The sequence below is a fragment of the Urocampus carinirostris genome, chromosome 16 (assembly GCF_059441175.1).
Source record: "Urocampus carinirostris isolate Australia breed hairy pipefish chromosome 16, RoL_Ucar_1.0, whole genome shotgun sequence".
NCBI lineage: Eukaryota > Metazoa > Chordata > Actinopteri > Syngnathiformes > Syngnathidae > Urocampus > Urocampus carinirostris.
In genome coordinates this window covers 9,226,104-9,250,191 of record NC_142364.1, presented here as the reverse complement: position 1 = coordinate 9,250,191, position 24,088 = coordinate 9,226,104, and the positions used below count along the sequence as shown (strand labels likewise).

At 38.0% G+C, this 24,088-nt stretch overlaps 1 protein-coding gene and 2 long non-coding RNA genes across 3 annotated transcripts; 1 reads left to right on the top strand and 2 right to left on the bottom strand.

Moving 5' to 3' along the window:
* Positions 1 to 166: 166 nt before the first annotated feature.
* On the bottom strand, positions 167 to 23,422 carry prune2 (prune homolog 2 with BCH domain). The gene is made up of 11 exons (XM_088320132.1): positions 23,255 to 23,422; positions 23,084 to 23,118; positions 15,604 to 15,804; positions 13,991 to 14,128; positions 13,808 to 13,910; positions 10,591 to 10,722; positions 10,428 to 10,514; positions 8,860 to 8,958; positions 8,757 to 8,795; positions 6,404 to 6,439; positions 167 to 3,675 (listed from the first exon to the last, which is right to left on the bottom strand). The coding sequence occupies exons 2-11, from the start codon at positions 23,112 to 23,114 to the stop codon at positions 3,645 to 3,647; spliced, it is 897 nt and encodes a 298-aa protein (XP_088176258.1). The 5' UTR covers positions 23,115 to 23,118; positions 23,255 to 23,422; the 3' UTR covers positions 167 to 3,644.
* On the top strand, positions 18,675 to 20,088 carry LOC148350156 (uncharacterized). The gene is made up of 2 exons (XR_015847115.1): positions 18,675 to 18,911; positions 19,621 to 20,088. It is a non-coding gene; the product is annotated as an uncharacterized LOC148350156 (long non-coding RNA).
* Positions 20,172 to 21,645, bottom strand: LOC148350155 (uncharacterized). The gene is made up of 2 exons (XR_015847116.1): positions 21,265 to 21,645; positions 20,172 to 20,547 (listed from the first exon to the last, which is right to left on the bottom strand). It is a non-coding gene; the product is annotated as an uncharacterized LOC148350155 (long non-coding RNA).
* Positions 23,423 to 24,088: the final 666 nt, after the last annotated feature.

Genomic DNA, 24,088 nt, shown 5'->3' with positions numbered 1-24,088 from the left:
ATTTCAACCCCGATAACACTAAATTTGGGGACCCGTAGATCTCTGTTGGGACCCATCACTTTTCACAGTGGCCTTCAAAATAAAAGGAAATGACGTGAAAACCCGTCTAAGGCACTGACTGAGTTAACTCTCCAATATATGCACCACAATGAATCAGACAGAAGCAATCGATCAGACAGCCGTTTATTCAACCACAAAACGTGTTTGTGTAACCGGGAAGGCGACAAAAAAGGCACAGACACGCACTCGAACGCTAAAAGACATTGTGCTTCCTCGTCAAAAAGACGATTCGTTGATTAATTAATCGCAACTCGATCGCTGGGGTCCTCTATGACCCCGACTCACTTGACGGAATACACCTGAGCTATTCTTTATGGTGTTGTTATGCTAATAGTTCAGAATTGTTTTTCCTAAATGAATAAGGGAACCACTTCAGATTTGAAAGAATAAATACTTGTGAAAAGTTAATGCATTAAAGCGATAACTCCGAGTTAAAGTTCTAACTCGGTTCAAATGTAACGGATTTGAAAGTTTTGAACCCGCTCGACTGAGGAGTTAATTCAGCTTTAAGTTAATCAACTGAGCATTGCTCCTAGCTCAAGAGTTTAAACAGATTTAACACATGAGTTAATGCTTTAACTCTGAGAGTACTAATTATGGGAAGAACAACAGTGATTCTTAATTGGTAAGAGAACCACTTATTATTTTGAAAATGAAACCAAGATTGTAAACAGTTAAAAATTAATGTATTAAAGTAAAAACTGAGTTAAAGCTTTAACTCTGTTCAAATGTAACTGCTTGAAAAGTTTTGAACCTTCTCGACTCATGAGTTAAATCAGCTTTAGGTTAAATCAACTGAGCACTGCTCCTCGCGCAAGAGTTTAAACAGATTTAACACACGAGTTAATGCTTTAACTCAGACAGTAATCATTATGGTAGGAACAACAGCGATTCTTAATTGGTAAGAATACCATTTATCATTTAGAAAATGAAACCAAGATTGTAAACAGTTAAAAATTAATGTATTGAAGTAAAAACTGAGTTAAAGATTTAACTCCGTTCAAATGTAACTGCTTGAAAAGTTTTGAACCTGCTCGACTCATGAGTTAAATCAGCTTTAGGTTAAATCAGGTGAGCATTGCTCCTAGCTCAAGAGTTTAAACAGATTTAACACATGAGTTAATGCTTTAACTATGACAGTTCTGATTATGGGAGAAACAACAGTGATTCTTAATTGGTAAGAGAACCACTTATCATTTTGAAAATGAAACCAAGATTTAAAACGGTTAAAAATTAATATATTAAAGTAAAAACTGAGTTAAAGCTTTAACTCTGTTCAAATGTAACTGCTTGAAAAGTTTTGAACATTCTCGACTCATGAGTTAAATCAGCTTTAGGTTAAATCAACTGAGCATTGCTCCAAGCTCAAGAGTTTAAACAGATTTAACACACGAGTTAATGCTTTAACTCAGACAGTAATCATTATGGTAGGAACAACAGGGATTCTTAATTGGTAAGAGAACCACTTATCATTTTGAAAATGAAACCAAGATTTCAAACGGTTAAAAATTAATGTATTAAAGTAAAAACTGAGTTAAAGCTTTAACTCTGTTCAAATGTAACTGCTTGAAAAGTTTTGAACATTCTCGACTCATGAGTTAAATCAGCTTTAGGTTAAATCAACTGAGCATTGCTCCAAGCTCAAGAGTTTAAACAGATTTAACACACGAGTTAATGCTTTAACTCAGACAGTAATCATCATGGGAGAAACAACAGTGATTCTTAATTGGTAAGAGAACCACTTATCATTTTGAAAATGAAATCAAGATTTCAAACAGTTAAAAATTAATGTATTAAAGTAAAAACTGAGTTAAAACTTTAACTCCGTTCAAATGTAACTGCTTGAAAAGTTTTGAACCTGCTCGACTCATGAGTTAAATCAGCTTTAGGTTAAATCAACTGAGCGTTGCTCCAAGCTCAAGAGTTTAAACAGATTTAACACACGAGTTAATGCTTTAACTCCGACAGTACTCATCATGGGAGGAACAACAGTGATTCTTAATTGGTAGAGGAACCATTGATCATTTTGAGTTAATGCTTTAACTTTAAGAGTAATCATTATATGAGGAACAACAGTGATTCTTCATCGGTGAGAGAACCATTTTTTGTCATTCTTAAAATGAAACCAAGATTGTAAACTGTTAAAAATGAATGTGTTAAAGCGATTTGAACCGAGTTAAAGCTTTAACTCGGTTCAAATGTGACTAATTTAAAAGTGTTTAACCTGCTCAGCAAAAGAGTTAAATGAGCTTTAAGTCAACTGAGCACTGCTTTTGACCCTTAGCTCAAGAGTTTGAACGGATTTAACACACGAGTTAATGCTTTAACTCGGACGATAATAAGCATATGATGAACGACAGTGATTATCAATCAGTGAGGGACCCATTTCAAATCATTTTGAAAAGGAAACCAAGATTGTAAACTGTTAAAAATGAACGTGTTAAAGCAATAACTGAGTTAAAGCTTTAACTCGGTTCAAATGTGACTAATTTAAAAGTGTTTAACCTGCTCAGCAAAAGAGTTAAATGAGCTTTAAGTCAACTGAGCACTGCTTTTGACCCTTAGCTCAAGAGTTTGAACGGATTTAACACACGAGTTAATGCTTTAACTCGGACGTTAAGTATATGATGAACGACAGTGATTATCAATCTGTGAGGGACCCATTTCAAATCATTTTGAAAAGGAAACCAAGATTGTATATAGTTCAAACTGAATGGGTTAAAGCAATAACTCGGAATTAAAGCTTTAACTCCGTTCCAATGAGTTAACTCTTTCACAGAGGATTTACTTAGAGGGTTACACCAGCATAAATGTCAATGAACACTAAAGTTTTAACTTTGCTTTAACTCACAAGTTATTGCTTTAACTCTAGTTATCAAACGAATGGAATATGCAGTACGGATCAATATTTTTCAATGCTGGAGGAATGGCTTTAATATACTGCAGTAAATAAGAATAATTATAAAAAACTTCATTTTTATTTCCATATACTGTATAATAAATATTTAGAAAGAAGAAAATATTTGTGGGTACTCTTAAATAGAAGAAAACTTTGTTAATGTTACTATTATGCAAGAAAGAAATAATAAATACATATTAGAAAACGTACGTAGTATTTTTTATACGTACTTATACGTAGTATTTTTATAATGTAAAAAAACTGGAATGTGTTTTAAATTAAAAAAAAATTCTACTGTGATATTTGATACTTTTTCAAAATACAGTATATGTATATATATATTTTGGATGAGGTATATTCGAACAATGTACTTTTTTAAAGTTTACTTTCAAAATAAAAGACACCGATACATGAGACCTACTTTAGAAATAAAACGACATTCCTAATATTTTATGTACGTTTACAATCAAGTATTCTACGTAGTTTTTTGTGGTACACAAATACAAAATATTTGAATATGCGAGTGACTTTTTGGGGTAAAAGTCGTGACACTTTTACTTTGAAAGACTGCTACGTGATGATGACTTCACTTCCTGTGGCGGGCACGTGATGACGCTAACCGGCGCTTGAGCACCTGCAGTGTGTGAGAGGAGCCACGCACTCTCAGGAGAAAGGATGTGTGAGATTAGGGGGCGCTCCCTCCTGCCTCGTTTGCTCTGCGGAGGAAGACAAAAAGAATCTCGCGTGAAACGATGTGCACTCGCACGATTTCACAGGCGCGCAGCTCTCGCACAAAATTTGGTTTAGATTGTTTTTTCCTCTCATGCAATTGCTCATTTTTGACTCGTGTACCGTACAGTCTCACACAAAATCACACTTTCGGCTTTCACTTGCATACAATTTCAAGTGTACTCTCTCATACCCAGATTTTGACAATCTCTTATATTCCGTCCCTCTCACATATTGAACCTCATCATTCCTCTCACACGTTCTCACTCACTCATTATGACATATTCTCTCTATATTCTCGCCCTAACACAGTCACAAACATTTTGACTTTTCCTCTTACTCTCATGTGTTTGATCACAAGCGCTCAGACACAACGATCTCTCACATTACTGTCTCACACCAAATGCATTTTCCAGCCACTCTCAACTCTCTCAAACACACCTTTGCCTTGTAGGTTCTTGCTCTCGCGTGTACATCATCACTCAAATGTGTCATAAAAAGTCTTATTGATATATTCTCTCACGTTCTCGTTTTACTCATCCTCTCACTCACACAAACATTCTCAGACAAACATGCACTCCCGATATGCTCTCTCCCAAACCTCACAAATTCTCACACAGAATTACTCACCAACCCTCACACTCTCACATAAACTTGTATTTTTGCTTTAATGCTCTCGCATGTATATTGTCACTCAAATGTGCACTCCTGACTCTTAAGCTCTCATTTACGTATTATCTCGCTCTCTCATTCACATTCTCACACAAACGTGCACTCCCAATAAGCTATCTCACGTGCCTTAATTTTCACAATGATTTACTCAACCACCCTAACATTTTTACTTTTTTGCTCTCATATATACAGTACATGGTCACTCGACTGTGCACTCCTGAGTGTTTCGCACAGTGCTTTTACACAAACTCATTGAAATATTCTCACACATTCTCTTTACTCTTCCTCTCTCACACTACACACACTCAATATGCACTCCGGATATATTCTCATAGACTTTGATTTTTCACAAAATCCCTGCTTTTCTCATCAACTCTCACACCCATTAGCAGTTTTACTCATTTCTTCTTGCTCTCACACAAATTCTCGCCCAAACAAAGACTTGCGCTAGTCTGGCTCACCCTCTTGTTTAACATTTTGTCTTTCACACATAATACTTAACACATTCTCACTCGCACAGACACTCTCATTGTTGTACATTTTGTCTCTCACACAAAATAATAACAAGCATTCTCACTCACAGAAACTCTCACATAAATACTTAACACACATTCTCACTCACACAGACTCATTTTTGGACATTTTGTCTCTCACACAAAATAATAACAAGCATTCTCACTCACAGGAACTCTCACATAAATACTTAACACACATTCTCACTCACAGACTCATTTTTGGACATTTTGTCTCTCACACAAAATAACAACAAACGTTCTCACTCACAGTGACTCTCTCACTCATTTTTGCACATTTTGTCTCTCACATAAAGACTTAAGACATCCTCATACACACACACACACACACACACACACACACACACACACACACACACACACACACACACACACACACACACACACACACACACACACACACACACACACACACACACACACACACACACACACACACACACACACACACACACACACACACACACACACACAGACTCTCTCATTTTGTACAGTTTGTCTCTCACATAAAATACTTAAACATTCTCACACAAAGGAACTCTCACTCATTTTTGCACGTTTTGTCTCTCACACAAAATAACAACAAACGTTCTCACTCACAGTGACTCACTCATTTTTGCACATTTTGTCTCTCACATGAATACTTACAACGCATTCTCACTCACACAGACTCATTTTGTACATTTTGTCTCTCACACAAAATACTTAACATTCTCACTCACAGAAACTCTCACTCATTTCATTTTGTCTCCCACATAATACTTAACACACATTCTCACTCACTCACACACAGACTCATTTTTTGTACAGTTTGTCTCTCATACAAAATACTTTACATACATTTTTACTCACACATTCTCACTCACACAGATTCTCTCATTCGCTTATTTTTGCACCTTTTGTCTCTCACACAAAATCCTTAACATACATTTTTACTCACACATTCTCACTCACATACACACACACACTCTCTCATTTTTGTACATTTTGTCTCTCACGCATAATACTTAACATTCTCACTCACAGAAACTCATTTTTGCACATTTGTCTCTCACATAAATACTTAACACACATTTTCACTCACATACTCTCTCATTTTTGTACAGTTTGTCTCTCACACAAAATACTTAACATACATTTTTACTCACACATCCTCACTCACACATATTCTCTCATTCGCTTATTTTCGCACCTTTTGTCTCTCACACAAAATCCTTAACATACATTTTTATTCACACATTTTCACTCACATACTCTCTCATTTTTGTAGTTTGTCTCTCACACAAAATCCTTAACATACATTTTTACTCACACATCCTCACTCACACATATTCTCTCATTCGCTTATTTTCGCACCTTTTGTCTCTCACACAAAATCCTTAACATACATTTTTACTCACACATCCTCACTCACATACACACAGACACAGACTCTCTCATTTTCGTACCGTTTGTCTCTCACACAAAACAGAAATCTCACTCACACAGACTTCCACTCTCACACTCTCACCGTGTCGGCTCGGTCCCCAGCAGAAAACTATTCACTCTGCAAGGAAAGACACAAAAGATAATGGCGTGCTTCTTTCTTCCGGCAGGGAGGCAATGGTGATTTACGGGGATTTTCATCCGCCGCCTCTCTCTTTATTGGAGGCGCTAAATGGAACTAGGGGGCGCGTTTCGAAACATAGGTTGGCCCGGAGAGGGATGGGCGCCTCCGGGCTGTACTTGCCCAAGACGCACCACCGGAAATGCTGCCCCGACCGCCCTAGTATTTATCAAATATCAAATCCTCCCGATGAATACATGATTGACCATTAATTTTTCAAGGATTTATTCATCTGAAAGTTAGAAAGGAAGGAAAGAGAGGGAAAAAAAGGAAGAAAAAGAAGAAAGAAAGTAGAAAAGAAAGGAGGAATGAAAGCAGGAAGAAATGAAAGAAAGACAGAAAGAAGGAAGAAAAAGGAGGAAGAAAGGACAAAAGAAACAAGGAATGGGGAAAGAATGGAGGAAGGAATGAAAGGAGAAAAGAAGGAAAGAAAAGAAGAAAGGAATCAAAATAGACAGAAGCAAGGAAAAAATAAAGGAGGAATGGAGGAAAGAAAAGGGGAAAAAAGGACAAAAGAGAATGAAAGTGAGGTAAAAAGGGAAGACAAGGACAAAAGAGAGGACAAAAGAAAAGAAGAATGGGAAAAAGAATGGAGGAAGGAATGAAAGGTAGAAAGAAAGTAGAAAAGAAAGGAGAAATAAAAGCAGGACGAAATGAAAGGAAGACAGAAAGAAGGAAGAATAAGGAGGAAGAAAGAATAAAAGAAAAACAAGAGAGGACAAAAGAAAGGACAAAAGAAGCAAGGAATGGGGAAAGAATGGAGGAAGGAATGAAAGGAGAAAAGAAGAAAAGGAATCAAAATAGACAGAAGCAAGGAAAAAATAAAGGAGGAATGGAGGAAAGAAAAGGGGAAAAAAGGACAAAAGAGAATGAAAGTGAGGTAAAAAGGGAAGACAAGGACAAAAGAGAGGACAAAAGAAAAGAAGAATGGGAAAAAGAATGGAGAAAGGAATGAAAGGTAGAAAGAAAGTAGAAAAGAAAGGAGGAAAGGAGGAATAAAAGCAGGACGAAATGAAAGAAAGACAGAAAGAAGGAAGAATAAGGAGGAAGAAAGAATAAAAGAAAAACAAGAGAGGACAAAAGAAAGGACAAAAGAAGCAAGGAATGGGGAAAGAATGGAGGAAGGAATGAAAGGAGAAAAGAAGAAAAGGAATCAAAATAGACAGAAGCAAGGAAAAAATAAAGGAGGAATGGAGGAAAGAAAAGGGGAAAAAGGGACAAAAGAGAATGAAAGTGAGGTAAAAAGAGAAGACAAGGACAAAAGAGAGGACAAAAGAAAAGAAGAATGGGAAAAGAATGGAGTAAGGAATAAAAGGAGCAAAGATGAAAGGAAGGAATAAAAGGGACAGAAGCAAGGAAAAAAGAAAGGATGAATGCAGGAAAGAAAGGGGGAAGGACAAAATAGGATGAAAGTGAGGTAAAAAGAGAAGACACAGACAAAAGAGAGGACAAAAGAAAAGACGAATGGGAAAAAGAATGGTGGAAGGAATGAAAGGAGGAAGGAAGGAAAGAAAGGAAGGAAGAAAGAAAAGAATAAAAAGGGACAGAAGCAAGGAAAAAAGAAAATGAAAGTAGGGTAAAAAGAGAAGACAAGGACAAAAGAAAAGAAGAATGGGGAAAGAATGGAGTAAGGAATGAAAGGAGGAAAGAAGAAAGGAAGAAAGAAAGGAATAAAAAGGAACAGAAGGAAGGAAAAAAGAAAGGAGGAATGGAGGAAGGAAAGGGGGAAAAGGGAGGACAAAAGGAAATGAGCATAGAAAGGAGGAAGGAAAGAAAGGAGGAGGGAAATGAGGAGATGAAGAAGGTGAGGAGGAAATAAATGGGTAAAAACGGCAAATAATGAATGAAAAAGAAGGAAAGAAAAAAACAGAAATACAGAGAAAAACACGAGAAAAAAATACAAGCCATGGAAAGGAAGGAGACTAAAGATAGAAGGATAAGTGAGAAAGGGGAAAAAAGAGAAAGAAAAGAATAAAATAATAGACAAAAAGAAGAAACAAGGAAATACATGAGGAAGAGGGAAAGAAAACAAAGATCTAGGGAGAGAAAAGAAAGAGAAATTGAAAGAAAGAAAGATAATAGAGAAGCTAAGAAAGAAAGAACCAAAAGAGGTAAAAGAAGAAGAATAGACATCTATGTCTATCTAATGTACTATTGAATCCATGTATATTAAATAAGAATACTTCAAAGAGATCAAAGAGAAATTAAAACAAAGTATAGTAACACAGAATTTCTTTTTAATTTGCGTTTTACTTACTTGGAATTCTCAGCGGCATCTTTGAGCTCTTGGTCCAGTCTAAGAAGCGAAAAGGAGCATGAAGCCCTTTGGCGGTTTTCCTCAAAGGCGCTCGGAGCCTCACCTAATGATGCATTCTGGGATGTGGACGCTCTCCATGGGGATGAGTTCCCGCAACTCGTCCAAGCTGCTCACGTACTTGATCTTGCTGCTGAACTTGGCGCTGGAACGCAAGCGTCAAAGACATCATCAAAGACACCTCCCCGTTCGGCCACTCGGACGAAAACACTCGAGTGTTTCGAGCGTTTCGAAAACACGGACTCGGATGAACTCGACGCTGGCATCACAAAAGCGACAGACCTTCAAAGACACCTTTTTGAAGCTCAATGCTTTAAAGAGAAAACGTTTAAACTCATTGAAACTTTTAAAACACTCAAAAGGCATAGAGCAACAACAAAAAAACACTGCAGTGTCTTTGATAATTCCAATTCCTCAGAAACACACTCGAGTTACCCACACAAAAAAAATCAAAGCGACCAATATATCGTGATTTCTTACAAACAAAAAACACAAAGACTAAAGAGTGTGATTTCCTCAAAGACACGTCAGTGCCTCAATACTTCCAACAATATATCAACATCAAAGACACCTCCCCGTTCGGCCACTCAGACAAAACACTCGGCGTTTCGAGAACACGGACTCAGATGAACCCGACGCTGGCATCACGGACGCCAACAGCAGACCTTCAAAGACACCTTTGAAGCTCAATGCCTCAAAGAGAAAACGTTTAAACTCATTGAAACTTTAAAAACATTCAAAAGGCATAGAGCAATTAAAAAAAAAACACTGCAGTGTCTTTGATAATTCCAATTCATCAGAAACACACTCGAGTTACCCACACACAAAAAAAAATCAAAGCTACCAATATATCGTGATTTCTTACAAACAAAAAACACAAAGACTAAAGAGTGTGACTTCCTCAAAGACACGTCAATGCCTGAATACTTCCAACAAATTAACAACATCAGATTGACTTCTTTGAGGCTGGAACGGAGAGCGGTCCTCACAAGTGTCGAACGTGACATCAAAGACACAGTTTAACAAATCATAAAAAAACTTTCCAAGACACGTTTTAAAAGCAAAAACTCAGATGAACAACAGGAACGACTCTTTTTGCGCTAAATGAGACACAAAAATGGCACAATGAGAAAATCTCAAAGACACATCCGTAGAGTTTTGAGCCTCAATACCTCCAAAAAATATCAAATTCACTTCATTGAAGAATAATCATTCGAAAAATTAACTAGTCATATCTACATTTTAGTCCTCACCATCGAAGTTAAACAACTCCATTCTAAGATCAAAGACACCGTGTAAAGGTTGTCCCAACAAAGTGACTCACCGTTTTAAAACGTTCTGCTTTGACCCATAAAATTTCCAGATTTATTTTTTATTATATTCAAATTTCAAAGAGGAAAAACAAAATGCAACCCAGACACCTGGACGTTTGAGAGCCTCACATTGACGAACCTCAAAGACACCTTTGAAACTCCAATAAAATTTCAAAACCAAAACCAATAACAGTTTGACATTGAAATGCATTTGTACAGCACTTTTCAGAAAATAAATTGCAACTCAAAGCCATGCTGAATAAGCCCCTTCCCGAAATCATCAAAGACACCACCCGCTTACCTTATGAACGGCTTAGTGATGGCCAAGATGGTCCTGATGAACCAGGACGGATGCAGGATGATAAAGGACTTCAAGTTCTTCCTGAGCCTGTCAAAGCAAACATCAATGTTCCTATTGCGTTCCCTGGCGCCTTTGACCTTCAAAGGCGCTGAAAAATGATCACCTCCTGTCAATCATCTGGTAGCACTTCTTCAGCCAACCCAAGCCCGGCATTCTTCGATGGGGCGTGGCCCCGTTCAGGTACACGATCATGTAGTCTTCTGCCACCATCAACTCCAGGGTGCTGATCACGTACCTGAAACATCAAAGACGTTAGGACGATCAACGAATGCCTCAAAAACACCTTCCGGGGGAGCAAAACTAAATGCCATAAATATCAGAGACACATTTTAAAACGTGATTTCTACGCTACACTTGTCTACACTTTCAAAACAACAACATCAAAGACAGCCCTAAGACACGTGGACGTGCAGATATTTTCAGGGCTAAAACACAATTAAATAGAATGGAATTGATGCCCAAATTTTCAAGCGAGGGTCAAAGTAAGGAAACATCAAAGACCCTAAGTCTCATTCCATTCACTTGTGACTGCATGCTAGCAACTACATGCTAACGTGATGACGCTAACGACAACAAGCTAACAGGTAGATGCAAGCAACTACATGCTAACGTGATGACGCTAGCGACAACATGCTAACAGGTAGATGCTCGCAACTCCATGCTACCGTGATGACGCTAACGACAACATGCTAACAGGTAGATGCTAACGAGTAGATGCAAACGACTACATGCTAACAAGTAGATGCTAACGACAACATGCTAACGAATAGATGTTAACGAATACATACTAAATAATATATGCTAAAGACTTAATGCTAACCGGATGATGCTAAAGAGCAAATGTTAACGGTAGATGCTGAAAAAGACATGCTAATGATTACATGCTAACGACTAAATGCTAAACACAAGATGCTAACGGGTAGATGCTAATGACTAAATGCTTACGACCGCATGCTAGCCACTGCATACAAACAACATGCTAACAACAGCATGCTGACAAAATGTAAAAAGGAGGATGCTAACGAGTATATGCTAAGAACTAAATGCTAACCGCTATATGTTGACGACAAAATGCTAACAGCATGATGCTAGCGACTACATGCTAATGAGTAGATGGTAACAACAACATGCTAACGAGTAGACTTGCTAACGAAGGCTTGCTAACAGATTTCAACAACTACATACTAAAGGTTATATGCTAAAGACTTAATGCTAACCGGATGATGCTAAAGAGTAAATGTTAACAGTAGATGCTGAAAAAGACATGCTAATGATTACATGCTAACTACTAGATGCTAAACACTACATGCCAACGAGTATATGCTAATAACTATGTGCTTACGACTGCATGCTAGCCATTTCATACAAACAACATGCTAACGACAGCATGCTGACAAAATGTTAAAAGGAGGATGCTAACGAGTAAATGCTAAGAACTATATGCTAACCACTATATGTTAAGGACACAATGCTAACAGCATGATGCTAACGACTACATGCTAATGAGTAGATGGTAACAACAACATGCTAACGAGTAGATGCAAACGACTACATGCTAACGAGTAGACTTGCTAACGGATAGGTTTTAACGATTACATACCAAAGTCTAAATGCTAAAGACTTAATGCTAACCGGATGATGCTAAAGAGCAAATGTTAACGGTAGATGCTAAAAAAGACATGCTAATGATTACATTCTAACTACTAGATGCTAAACACTACATGCTAAGGAGTAGATACTAATGAGTATATGTTAACGACTGCATGCTAGCCACTGAATAAAAACAAAATGCTAACGACAACATGCTAACAAAATGTTAAAAGGAGGATGCAATGAGTAAATGCTAACAAGTAGATGCTAACGACTAGATGTTAACGAATACATACTAAATAATACATGCTAAAGACTTAATGCTAACCGGATGATGCTAAAGAGTAAATGTTAATGACTAAGTTTACAACTGCATGCTAGCCAATTCATACAAAAAACATGCTAACAACAACATGCTGACAAAATATTAAAAGGAGGATAAATGCCAAGTACTAGATGCTAACCACTATATGTTGATGACAAAATGCTAACAGCACAATGCTAATGAGTATATTATTACAGGTAGATGCTAACGACTACATTTTCAAGACTATATGCTAGCCATTGCATGCAAACAAGTAGATACAAAACGACTAGATGCTAACGACGAGATACTAATGTCTAAAAGCTAACAGAATGATGTTAACGAGTAGATGCTAAAAACTATACGCTAACAACTATACGCCAACGACTGCATGCTAGCCAATGCGTGCAAATGTCTAGATGCTAACGACTAGATGCCAACGTCTAAATGCTAAAAGGATGATGTTAACGAGTAGATGCTAGCAACTATCCTTTAACAACTGCATGCTAGCTACTGCGTGCAAACGGCTAAATGCTAACGACTAGATGTTAACGTCTAAATGCTAAAAGGATGATGTTAACGAGAAGATGCTGACAACTATACTTTAAAAACTGCATGCTAGCCAATGCGTGCAAACGTCTAGATGCTAACGACTAGATGCTAACGTCTAAATGCTAAAAGGATGATGTTAACGGGTAGATGCTAACAACTATCCTTTAACAACTGCATGCTAGCTACTGCGTGCAAACAACATATAGTCGTTAGCATCTAGTCAACGTCTAAATGCTAAAAGGATGATGTTAACGAGAAGATGATGACAACTTTACTTTAAAAACTGCATGCTAGCCAATGCGTGCAAACGTCTAGATGCTAACAACTAGATGCTAACGTCTAAATACTAAAAGGATGATGTTAACGAGTAGATGCTAACAACTATACTTTAACAACTGCATGCTAGCCACTGCTTGCAAACGAGTAGATGCTAACGACTAGATGCTAATGTCTAAATGCTAAAAGGATGATGTTAAGTCGTCGATGCGGGCAACCATACGCTAACGACTAAATGCTAGATACTGCGTGCAAACGATTCGATGCTAACGAATAGATGCTAACGACTAGATGCTAACGACTAAACGCTAACAGGATGATGTTAAGTCGTCGATGCTAGCAACCATACGCTAACGACTGAATGCTAGATACTGCGTGCAAACGATTCGATGCTAACAACTAGATGCTAACGTCCAAATGCTAACAGGATGATGTTAAGTCATCGATGCTAGCAACCATAAGCTAACGACTGCATGCTAGCCACTGCGTATAAACGAGCCAATGCGAACGACTACATGCTAACGACGAGATTCAAACAGGTTATGCTAACCTAAGGCGCCCTTGCTACCTTGTTAGCATGCGCTAACGTGACACTCACAGGAAAAGATTCTCCATGATGTGGTGGTAGTCGTCTTTGTCGCTGTCGGGCAGGAAACAGGCGGCAAAAACGATGATGGCGTTGCCACCGTTGCCGTAGTAACCTAAAAAGTTTTTTTTGTTTGTTTATCTAGCTAGCTAGCTAGCATGCTAGCTATCCATTTTGTCAATACAGAAGACGCACCCCCGTGGGAGATGACCCGCATGTAAGGCTGGATGGCCTTCATGTGAATGCGATGTTCCTGCTCGCCGATGACCACCGTGCGCCACAGTTTCACGTCCTGACCCTCGTCCGGCCCGCTCCTGCTCTCCCATTTTGGGTCTGGGCAAAAACCAAACCCGGTAAATTAGCCAGAAAGAAAGGAACAACGAAAAAAAGAGAGAAAGGAAGAACGAAAGAAAGAAGGTAGAACAAAAGAAAGGAAAGGCCGAAGAAGAAGAATGAAAAAAGGCAGAATTAAAATTGGAACGAAGGGTGAAGAGAAAGAGAGAGAGAAAAAGAGAAAGAAAGAGAAAAATAAATAGAAAGAGAGTGAATAAGAAACAGAAAAGGATAAAAAGAAAGAAACAAAGAAAGAAGAAACTGAGGCAAAAAAAGGGCAAAACAGAGAGAAAGAGAGAGAGAAAAAGAGAAAGAAAGAGAATAATAAATAGAAAGTGAAAAAGAAACAGAAAAGGATAAAAAGAAAGAAACAAAGAAAGAAGAAACTGAGGCAAAAAAGGGCAAAAATAATAGGAAGGAAAGTAAGGTGTAAAGGAAAGAAAGGGAAAGAAAGGTTGAAAAAAAGGCAGAACGCAAGAAAGAAGGTAAGGTAGAACAAAAGAAAGGCAGTACGAATGAACAAAAAAGGAAAGGTCCAACAAAAAAATGAAAAAAAAGGCAGAATTAAAGTTAGAACGTAGGGTGAAGAGAAAGAGACAGAGGAAAAGAGAGAGGGGATAAGAAAAAGAAAGAGAAAGAAAGAGAAAAAGAAAATGAGGGAAAGAAAGGGGCAATACAGAGAAAACAATACAGAGAAAAAGAAAGAAAGAGAAAAAGAAACAGAAAATGAGGGAAAAAAAGAAACAAACAAAAAAATAAGAAACTGAGAAAAAAAGGAGACAGAGAAAAAGAGAAAGAGAGAAAAGAAAGAAAAAGAAAAGGAAACAGAAAATGAGAAAAAAAGAAAGAAACAAAGAAAGAAAGAAGAAACTGGCAAAACAGAAAGAGAGAGACAGAGTGGAAGAAAGGAAGTTGTAAAGGAAGGAAAGGGAGAGAGAAAGGTATTAGAATAGAAGGCAATTAAAAAGGAGTGAAAGAAAGGAGAAAAGGGGAAAGAAAGACAGAGAAAATGAAGGAAAGAAACATTAAAAGGAAGGCAACGAGAAAAATAATGAAAGAGAGGAAAAGGGAAAGAGGTAGAAAGAACAAAGAAAATGAAATAAAGAAAGATGAAAAGGAGGGAAAGAAAGAGACAGAGAGCCTGAAAGAGGAAGACAAGAAAATAAAAGGGGGAAAAAGTTGGAAACACAAAAGAAAAGGAAGGAAAGATAGAGAAAAAAAGTAAGGAAAGAAGAAAGAAAAGAAAGGAAACAAAATGACTCAAAGAGAAAGAAAAAAAAGGCACGAAGACAGAAAACAGAAGGGAAATAAAATGAAAGGAAATCCAGGAAAAAGAAGAAAAGACAAAGCATAGAAGAAAGAAGAAAGAGAAGAAGAGAGAGAGAAAGAAAAGGAAGGTAAGGAAGAAAAAGAGTAAATGCAAAGAAAGGGAGATGGACAGAGGAAGGAAAAGGAAAGAATAAAGAATCTTGTACCGTCGGCCTCCATCTCCTGATCCGTGTAGTCCAGGTAGTCTCCGTCCTCGGGCGTGTCAAGGTCGTCCACGTCGATATCAAGGTCGTCGGGCGTCTCTCCAAGGTCGTCCTCGCTCTGGTCCAGGGACAGGCTGATGCGAGGGGCCGAAAGTTTCTTCTTGGGGGCCCCGCCTCCCTGGAGGGGGAGCGAGCTGGGCGGAACTGCACAATAGATCCTCCATAAGTAAACCCCTTTGTAACAAAAGTGAGTGGACCCTAAAGTGAAAGTTCCTAAAGATTTTCAAGTCAAATGTTTTCTTTAGTGGTGGACTGAGTCAATTTAACCTTACATTTCTCTCGTTTTGTCTTCATTTTTCTCTTGATCTCTTGCTTTCTTTCTCTCTTTTCTTCTCTCTTTCTCTTATCCTCTCATTCTCTCTCTCTTTCTGTCTCTTCTTTCCCTTTCTCTCCTTCTTTCACTCTTTCCTTTTCCCTTCTTACTCTTTCTTTCACTCTTCCTTACTCTTTTTTCTTCCTCTTGTTTACCCTTTTCTCTCTCTTCCTCTCTATTTAGCTTCTTTCTTATTTTCTTTCTTCCTTCCTTTTCTTCATTCCTGTTTTTCAAGCTCACCCTCTTTTCTCTCTTTTCTCACTCTTATTCACCCATTTTTTCTCTCTCACGTTTGCTTTCTCTTTTCTAGCAAAAATAAGTATGATTTTTCTTATTGTAGTTTCGATCCGATGCGTCTTATAGTCCAGTGCGCCTAATGCAGCGCATGAAAATATATCCCAAAACACTGTTTTGAGGGGTGCGCTTTATAATCCAGTGCGCCTTATAGTACGGAAAATGAGTACAAAGTGTCTCGTAAAAATACACGAATACGGTAGTTCTTATTGTAGTTTTAATTCCATGCGCCTTATAGTCTAGTGCGCCTAAAACAGTATGCGAAAAATATATGACAAATGACTAGTTTTGAGGGGTGCGGCTTATAGAGCAATAAATAAGTAAATAATACATATAATTTCGTAAAAATATATGGATACGGTAGTTCTTGTCGTAGTTTTAATTCCATGCGCCTTATAGTCCAGTGCGCCTAATACAGTACACGAAAAATATATGACAAAAGACTAGTTTTGAGGGGTGCGCCTTATAGTGCAATAAATAAGCACATGATACACATAACTTTGTAAAAATACATGAATAAATACGGTGATTCTTGTCGTAGTTTTCATTCCATGCGCCTTATAGTCCAGTGCGGCTAATACAGTCCAGGAAACATATATGACATATGACTAGTTTTGAAGGGTGCGCCTTATAAACCAGTACACCTTATAGTGTCGATAATACGCACCTAGTACACATTGTCTGGTAAAAATACAAGAATATGGTAGTTCTTATTGTAGTTTTAATTCCATGCGCCTTATAGTCCAGTGCACCTAATACAGTACAAGAAACATATATGACAAAGACTAGTTTTGAAGGATGCGCCTTATAATCCAGTGCGCCTTAGAGTGACGATAATATGCACAGAGTACACATTGTCTTGTAAAAATACATGAATACGGTAGTTCTTGTAGTAGTTTTAATTCCATGCGCCTTATAGTCCAGTGCGCCTAATACAGTACAAGAAACATATATGACAAAGACTAGTTTTGAAGGATGCGTCTTATAATCCAGTGCGCCTAATACAGTCCATGAAAAAAATATGGCAAAAGACTAGTTTTGAAGGCTGCGCCTTATAATCCAGTGCGCCTTATAGTGTCGATAATACGCGCATATTACACCTTGTCTTGTAAAACTATGTGAAAAATACAGTAGTTCTTGTAGTAGTTTTAATTCCATGCGCCTTATAGTCCAGTGCACAGAATACAGTACATGAAACATATATGACAAACGACTAGTTTTGAGGGGTGCGGCTTATAGAGCAATAAATAAATCCATAATACATGTAATCTTGTAAAAATATATGAATAAATACGGTAGTCCTTATTGTAGTTTCAATTACATGCACCTTATAGTCCAGTGCGCCTAGTACAGTCCACGAAACAAAAGACTAGTTTTGAAGGGTGCGCCTTATTATCCAGTGTGCCTTATAGTGTCGATAATACGCGCATAGTACACATTGTCTTGTAAAAATACATGAATATGGTAATTCTTGAAGTAGTTTTAAGTCCATGCGCCTTATAGTCCAGTGCACAGAATACAGTACATGAAACATATGTGACAAACGACTAGTTTTGAGGGGTGCGGCTTATAGAGCAATAAATGAATACATAATACATATAATCTTGTAAAAATATATGAATAAATACGGTAGTTCTTATTGTAGTTTTAATTCCATGCGCCTTATAGTCCAGTGTGCCTTATAGTGTCGATAATACGCACATAGTACACATTGTCTTGTAAAAATACATGAATATGGTAATTCTTGAAGTCGTTTTAAGTCCATGCGCCTTATAATCCAGTGCACAGAATACAGTACATGAGACATATATGACAAGCGACTAGTTTTGAGGGGTGCGGCTTATAGAGCAATAAATGAATACATAATACATATAATCTTGTAAAAAAATATATGTAGTTCTTATTGTAGTTTCAATTACATGCGCCTTATAGTCCAGTGCGCCTAATACAGTACATGAAACATATATGGCAAACGCTTACTTTTAGGGGTGCGGCTTATAGAGCAATAAATAAATACATAATACATATAATCTTGTAAAAATATATGAATAAATACGGTAGTTCTTATTGTAGTTTTAATTCCATGCGCCTTATAGTCCAGTGTGCCTTATAGTGTCGATAATACGCGCATAGTACACATTGTCTTGTAAAAATACATGAATATGGTCATTTTTGAAGTAGTTTTTTATAGTCCAGTGCACAGAATACAGTACATGAAACATATGTGACAAACGACTAGTTTTGAGGGGTGCGCCTTATAGAGCAATAAATGAATACATAATACATATAATCTTGTAAAAATATATGAATAAATACGGTAGTTCTTATTGTAGTTTTAATTCCATGCGCCTTATAGTCCAGTGTGCCTTATAGTGTTGATAATACGCGCATAGTACACATTGGCTGAGTCCCATTCTTCGCACTTTCACTCGCTATGTGCCCTAGTCACTCGGTTTGCGCGTTCACGTGAAAATGGGGTGTGTCCCGATACTCTCAAGACCGAGGCAGAAGTGCCCTCAAACCATGTCGTAACCACTTCAAGACCGAGGGGGCTCTCGACCTCACTTGGCAGCGAAGTGACTACCCAGAAGGCTTTGCGAATTCTCAATATCAACAAACATGCCCGGAAAGGAACCGCACAAATGTAAGTAGTTTTCCACAACCGCGCATCTATTTGCAACGAAATGTATTGAGATATCTTAGTTAGACGTAAATGCAATAGAAAATCGTATTTTCGCGTTAAAACACGAACATTGCAAAATCGCTACTTTACGAAGTGCACTAATCTACCAAGGGAGCTGGCAAAAAAAAAACCTTCACGCTACAAACTGTAAAGTAGGATAACTGTGCAGAAAATCACGGTTCAGCCCATCCCTGTTTTTATCTTAAACGAGTCGTGCTTTTCATGTACATGGCCAGTCGCTAAAGGAGCATAGTCAGAATACCGTTCTGGACATAAGCGCTTGTTTACTGCACACAATTTCGGGTGTCGTGTTTTATTTACAATATGATTCTTTCATGTGAGATCAGAATGCATTAGTTTTCATCATGCATTACGAGTAATGTCTCCGAATTTCACGTGGAAATACAGTTGAAACAAACTACTATCACATAGTTCACTGTCTTCTCTGTAAACACATATTAAGTGAACGAATTACCTTCTCAAAATGTTGTCCAAATGTGGAGACAATTCTAAAGCATATGTGATGCTGGCCAATAGAAGGCTCATACAGCCATAAGAATAACATGTCAATTTCATGTCTCACATCAACTAGTTGACCATCGTATACACAGTTGTTTTTGTACAATACATCAGCATTAAGTAATTCTTGTTTTTTCCACCCAACCTAAAGGCCATTGTAGAACGTCCCGTGGAAGAGCTGGTCACCATCACAGCTACCACGCCATCCACACCACCGGGCACGTCGTTGGCACCTTCTAATCCGGCGCCAAACCCCAAATCACCCAGAAAAAAAAAGGAAGCACGATACACTCCTTGACTTTTTGAAAGTGGAGTCTGCCGGAGTGAGGAAAAGTCTCGAAGAAACTGTGGCCAAAACTGAGCGGTTCCCGTCCTTTTTGGGAAGCTCGTGGACAAATTTCCAGAACAGTGACATCTCTGCAATGTTTCCCTTTGTTTTATAAAAGGAAAATATTTTTTTTTATTAAGAACTCAATGAAGTTCCAGTTTGTGTTTTCCAGCTTCATGGAAGTATTGGTATATTTTTGTTAAAATTTGTGACACATTATTTATTTACTATTATGTATTTTGGCCCAATGTGAGTTTGTTTTTCTGAAAGTAAAGTATTATTTAAGCTGGAGTGATTTGTAGTTGTTTTCTGTCCAACAGTCACATAGTTCACACGCAGTATCTCACATCATTATGAAATAAACCACCAAGGTGTTACTCAAAATGAAGATGTTTATTGAATAGTAATGCAGAAAAGCACATAATGCAAATGTGGGTCTGACTTAAAGAGCCTAAAATATGGCTTTTGGGCAATTTATTCCATATTAACTGTGGACAATTCTTTGTACGGTGGACCTGGGAACCCTGAAGACCCGTGACACCACACGGTAGGACAGAGCGTGGGCCAGCCAGTACACGTAGATCAGGACCTCCAGCCATGGCCCTGTTCCCTCTTTAGCAGCTCCTGCAGGGCCCACATAACCTTCTTGCTCAACCTTAAGTCCTGAATGAGTTCTGACTCCACATCCAACCATAAGCACAGGATGGGAACATTCCTGTCCAACCTGTCCATGCTTATGGGACAGCCACTCTGGAACACAATAGAAAACAAACATTTTAGACATAAATGTGGGCATAGAAAAGAAAAAGACCGCTTTAACTGTGATGTAAGCATCATGAAAAAATGTTGAAATTTTTTTGGTTTGAACACTAATAACAAAAAAAAACAATCATGACAATCACAACAGCAATCAAGCACATTCACAATATTATATTCCAATATGATGTTATTAACAGCAAACACAATGTGAGGGTTTGAACAACCCTTCTCGAAAATCCTATTTGCAATCAAGCATATTCACAATTTCATTATATGATATCTTTGTTAGTGTCAATAGATCTGTCCAAGCCAAAGTCGATTGTCTTTTTTGGTCTGAACAAATCCCTTGACACCAACAACAGAAAACAATCATGACCAAACAACAGCAATCAAGCACCTTTTTTATATCCAATGACAACTCTTTTGAATTAAATTCCTTATGAACTAAGGTTTTTGGGTCGTACAGGGAAGTTTGGTGACGATATTATGTCAGCTTAAGGGTCAGGTGGACTGTTCTTGTGTTTGTTTACTTTTCGTCATGTCACACATTCAAGACCCCTACTATGTGTCATAAAATGGCATTAAGATACTAATAAGTAGATTGCCATTTATGTCTACACAAACATAGGGTATTATGTGAACGTGCATTGTATGTTAACTCTTACTGTATTTGACCGAACGGGTCATTTTTTTACTGAGTGTACGTACCTTGTAAAGGTGAATCAGCACTACATAGCGCCGAAGCTGTCTTCAGTATAGCACATTTCTCCCCCGTTGATTGGAGACACGGAAAAGATGATGAGCTTTCAGGCAATCGGTAATAACACAGCTGTAGCGGGCATTTTTAACGTTGCACGAACTCTCCAACTGACACACCACAGGCTGAGACTCAAGTTGTTTACATGTGACGTAGACCAATACGTCACTGAGGTCTACAGCCAATTAATATTACCGCCATCTCCTGGACAGGGGTGGAACCTTGCAAGTCTTGTCCAAACCGTCTCCACTTTGCACTCAACTCGCGGAGGGCACTCCTCTATCGAGGGACCTCACTGGAGGGTTCTCAGGGCCGAGTGAGAGAAATGGGATTGGGCCATTGTCTTGTAAAAATACATGAATATGGTAATTCTTGAAGTAGTTTTAAGTCCATGCGCTTTATAATCCAGTGCACAGAATACAGTACATGAGACATATATGACAAGCGACTAGTTTTGAGGGGTGCGGCTTATAGAGCAATAAATCAATACATAATACATATAATCTTGTAAAAAAATATACGTAGTTCTTATTGTAGTTTCAATTACATGCGCCTTATAGTCCAGTGCGCCTAATACAGTACATGAAACATATATGGCAAACGCTTACTTTTAGGGGTGCGGCTTATAGAGCAATAAATAAATACATAATACATATAATCTTGTAAAAATATATGAATAAATACGGTAGTTCTTATTGTAGTTTTAATTCCATGCGCCTTATAGTCCAGTGTGCCTTATAGTGTCGATAATACGCGCATAGTACACATTGTCTTGTAAAAATACATGAATATGGTCATTTTTGAAGTAGTTTTTTATAGTCCAGTGCACAGAATACAGTACATGAAACATATGTGACAAACGACTAGTTTTGAGGGGTGCGGCTTATAGAGCAATAAATAAATCCATAATACATATAATCTTGTAAAAATATATGAATAAATACGGTAGTCCTTATTGTAGTTTTAATTCCGTGCGCCCTATCGTCCAGTGCGCCTTATATATAAAATATCAAACTATTTTTGGAGGGTGCGGCTTATAATCCAGTGCGCCTTATATAAGAAAAAATATATGATATATTACAGAATACAGTACATGAAACATATATGACAAACGACTAGTTTTGAGGGGTGCGGCTTATAGAGCAATAAATGAATACATAATACATATAATCTTGTAAAAAAATATATGTAGTTCTTATTGTAGTTTCAATTACATGCGCCTTATAGTCCAGTGCGCCTAATACAGTACATGAAACATATATGGCAAACGCTTACTTTTAGGGGTGCGGCTTATAGAGCAATAAATAAATACATAATACATATAATCTTGTAAAAATATATGAATAAATAGGGTAGTTCTTATTGTAGTTTTAATTCCATGCGCCTTATAGTCCAGTGTGCCTTATAGTGTCGATAATACGCGCATAGTACGCATTGTCTTGTAAAAATAAATGAATATGGTAATTTTTGAAGTAGTTTTTTATAGTCCAGTGCACAGAATACAGTACATGAAACATATGTGACAAACGACTAGTTTTGAGGGGTGCGGCTTATAGAGCAATAAATAAATCCATAATACATATAATCTTGTTAAAATATATGAATAAATAGGGTAGTTCTTATTGTAGTTTTAATTCCATGCGCCCTATCGTCCAGTGCGCCTTATATATGAATAAAATATCAGACTATTTTTGGAGGGTGCGGCTTATAGTGTGGAAAATACATACAATCTTGTAAAAAACCCATTCAGTCTTTGTCTAGTAGACTTACCAGGTCTGCCATCGCCACCGTCAGAGTTCATTTTGCTGCGTTTTCACACCAGGAAGAGGAGGAGAAATGAGAAAAATCCAAAATCAAACGGGATAGAAAACAACGAGGGGGGGTCGCTTTCATCATCCGTACAACCGGGACAATGATGGCCGCGTCATCAAGAAAGCCTACGTGGAATGAAAACCTGCCGCAGCTCCCGTCAAACGCTAGCCGCGCTGCAAGAGAAGAGGAGAGCACATGCTAGCAGCTCGACATCCTCGGAGATGCTTTGTCCGTCGTTTGCTTTCTGGATTTCGAGAGACTCACCGTTCACCGGGGGAGGAGACGGCGATTCCGTGGCTCACTTCCTGCTTCGTGGGGGGGGGGGGGTCCCTCCTCCTCCTTCTCTTCGGGAGATAATGGCGACTTCCGACATGTCCCTGTTCACGTGACCGAGCGCCTCCGAGGCGCTGCGAGTGTGTCTGTGTGTGAGTGCGGTTCGTGTAGTGGGCCTGCCGTTAACTCGTTCCTCGAGTGAGGCAGAGGGAGAAAGACGGAACGAGAGAAAGGACGACAGAGTACGAGAGAAAGGAAGTACGAGAGAAAGGAAGAACGACATAAAGTACAAGAGAAAGAAAGTACGACAGAAAGTACGAGAAGAAGAAAGTATGAGAAAAAGAAAGTATGAGAGAGAGAAAGTACGAGAGGAAGATAGTACAAGAGAAAGGAAGACCAACAAAATACAAGAGAAAGAAAAAAACAGGTAAAGTACGAGACAAAGAAAGTACGAGAGAAAGAAAGAACGACAAAGTACAAGAGAAAGTACGAGAAGAAGAAAGTATGAGGAAAAAGAAAGTATGAGAGAGAGAAAGTACAAGAGAAAGAAAGTACGACATGAAGTACAAGAGAAAGAAAGAAAGTACGAGAGAAAGTACAAGAGGAAGAAAGTACGAGAGAAAAGAAGAATGACAAAGTACAAGAGAAAGAAAGTACGACATGAAGTACAAGAGAAAGAAAGAAAGTACG

Coding starts and splice junctions, on each gene's coding strand:
- prune2 (XM_088320132.1), bottom strand. CDS start 23,114: ATGAACTCTGACGGTGGCGATGGCAGACCTG. Junction 8,796..8,859: donor ATCCCAGAATGCATCATTAG/GTGAGGCTCCGA, acceptor TTCGCTTCTTAG/ACTGGACCAAGAGCTCAAAG. Junction 3,676..6,403: donor CTGGGGACCGAGCCGACACG/GTGAGAGTGTGA, acceptor CTTCCTCCGCAG/AGCAAACGAGGCAGGAGGGA.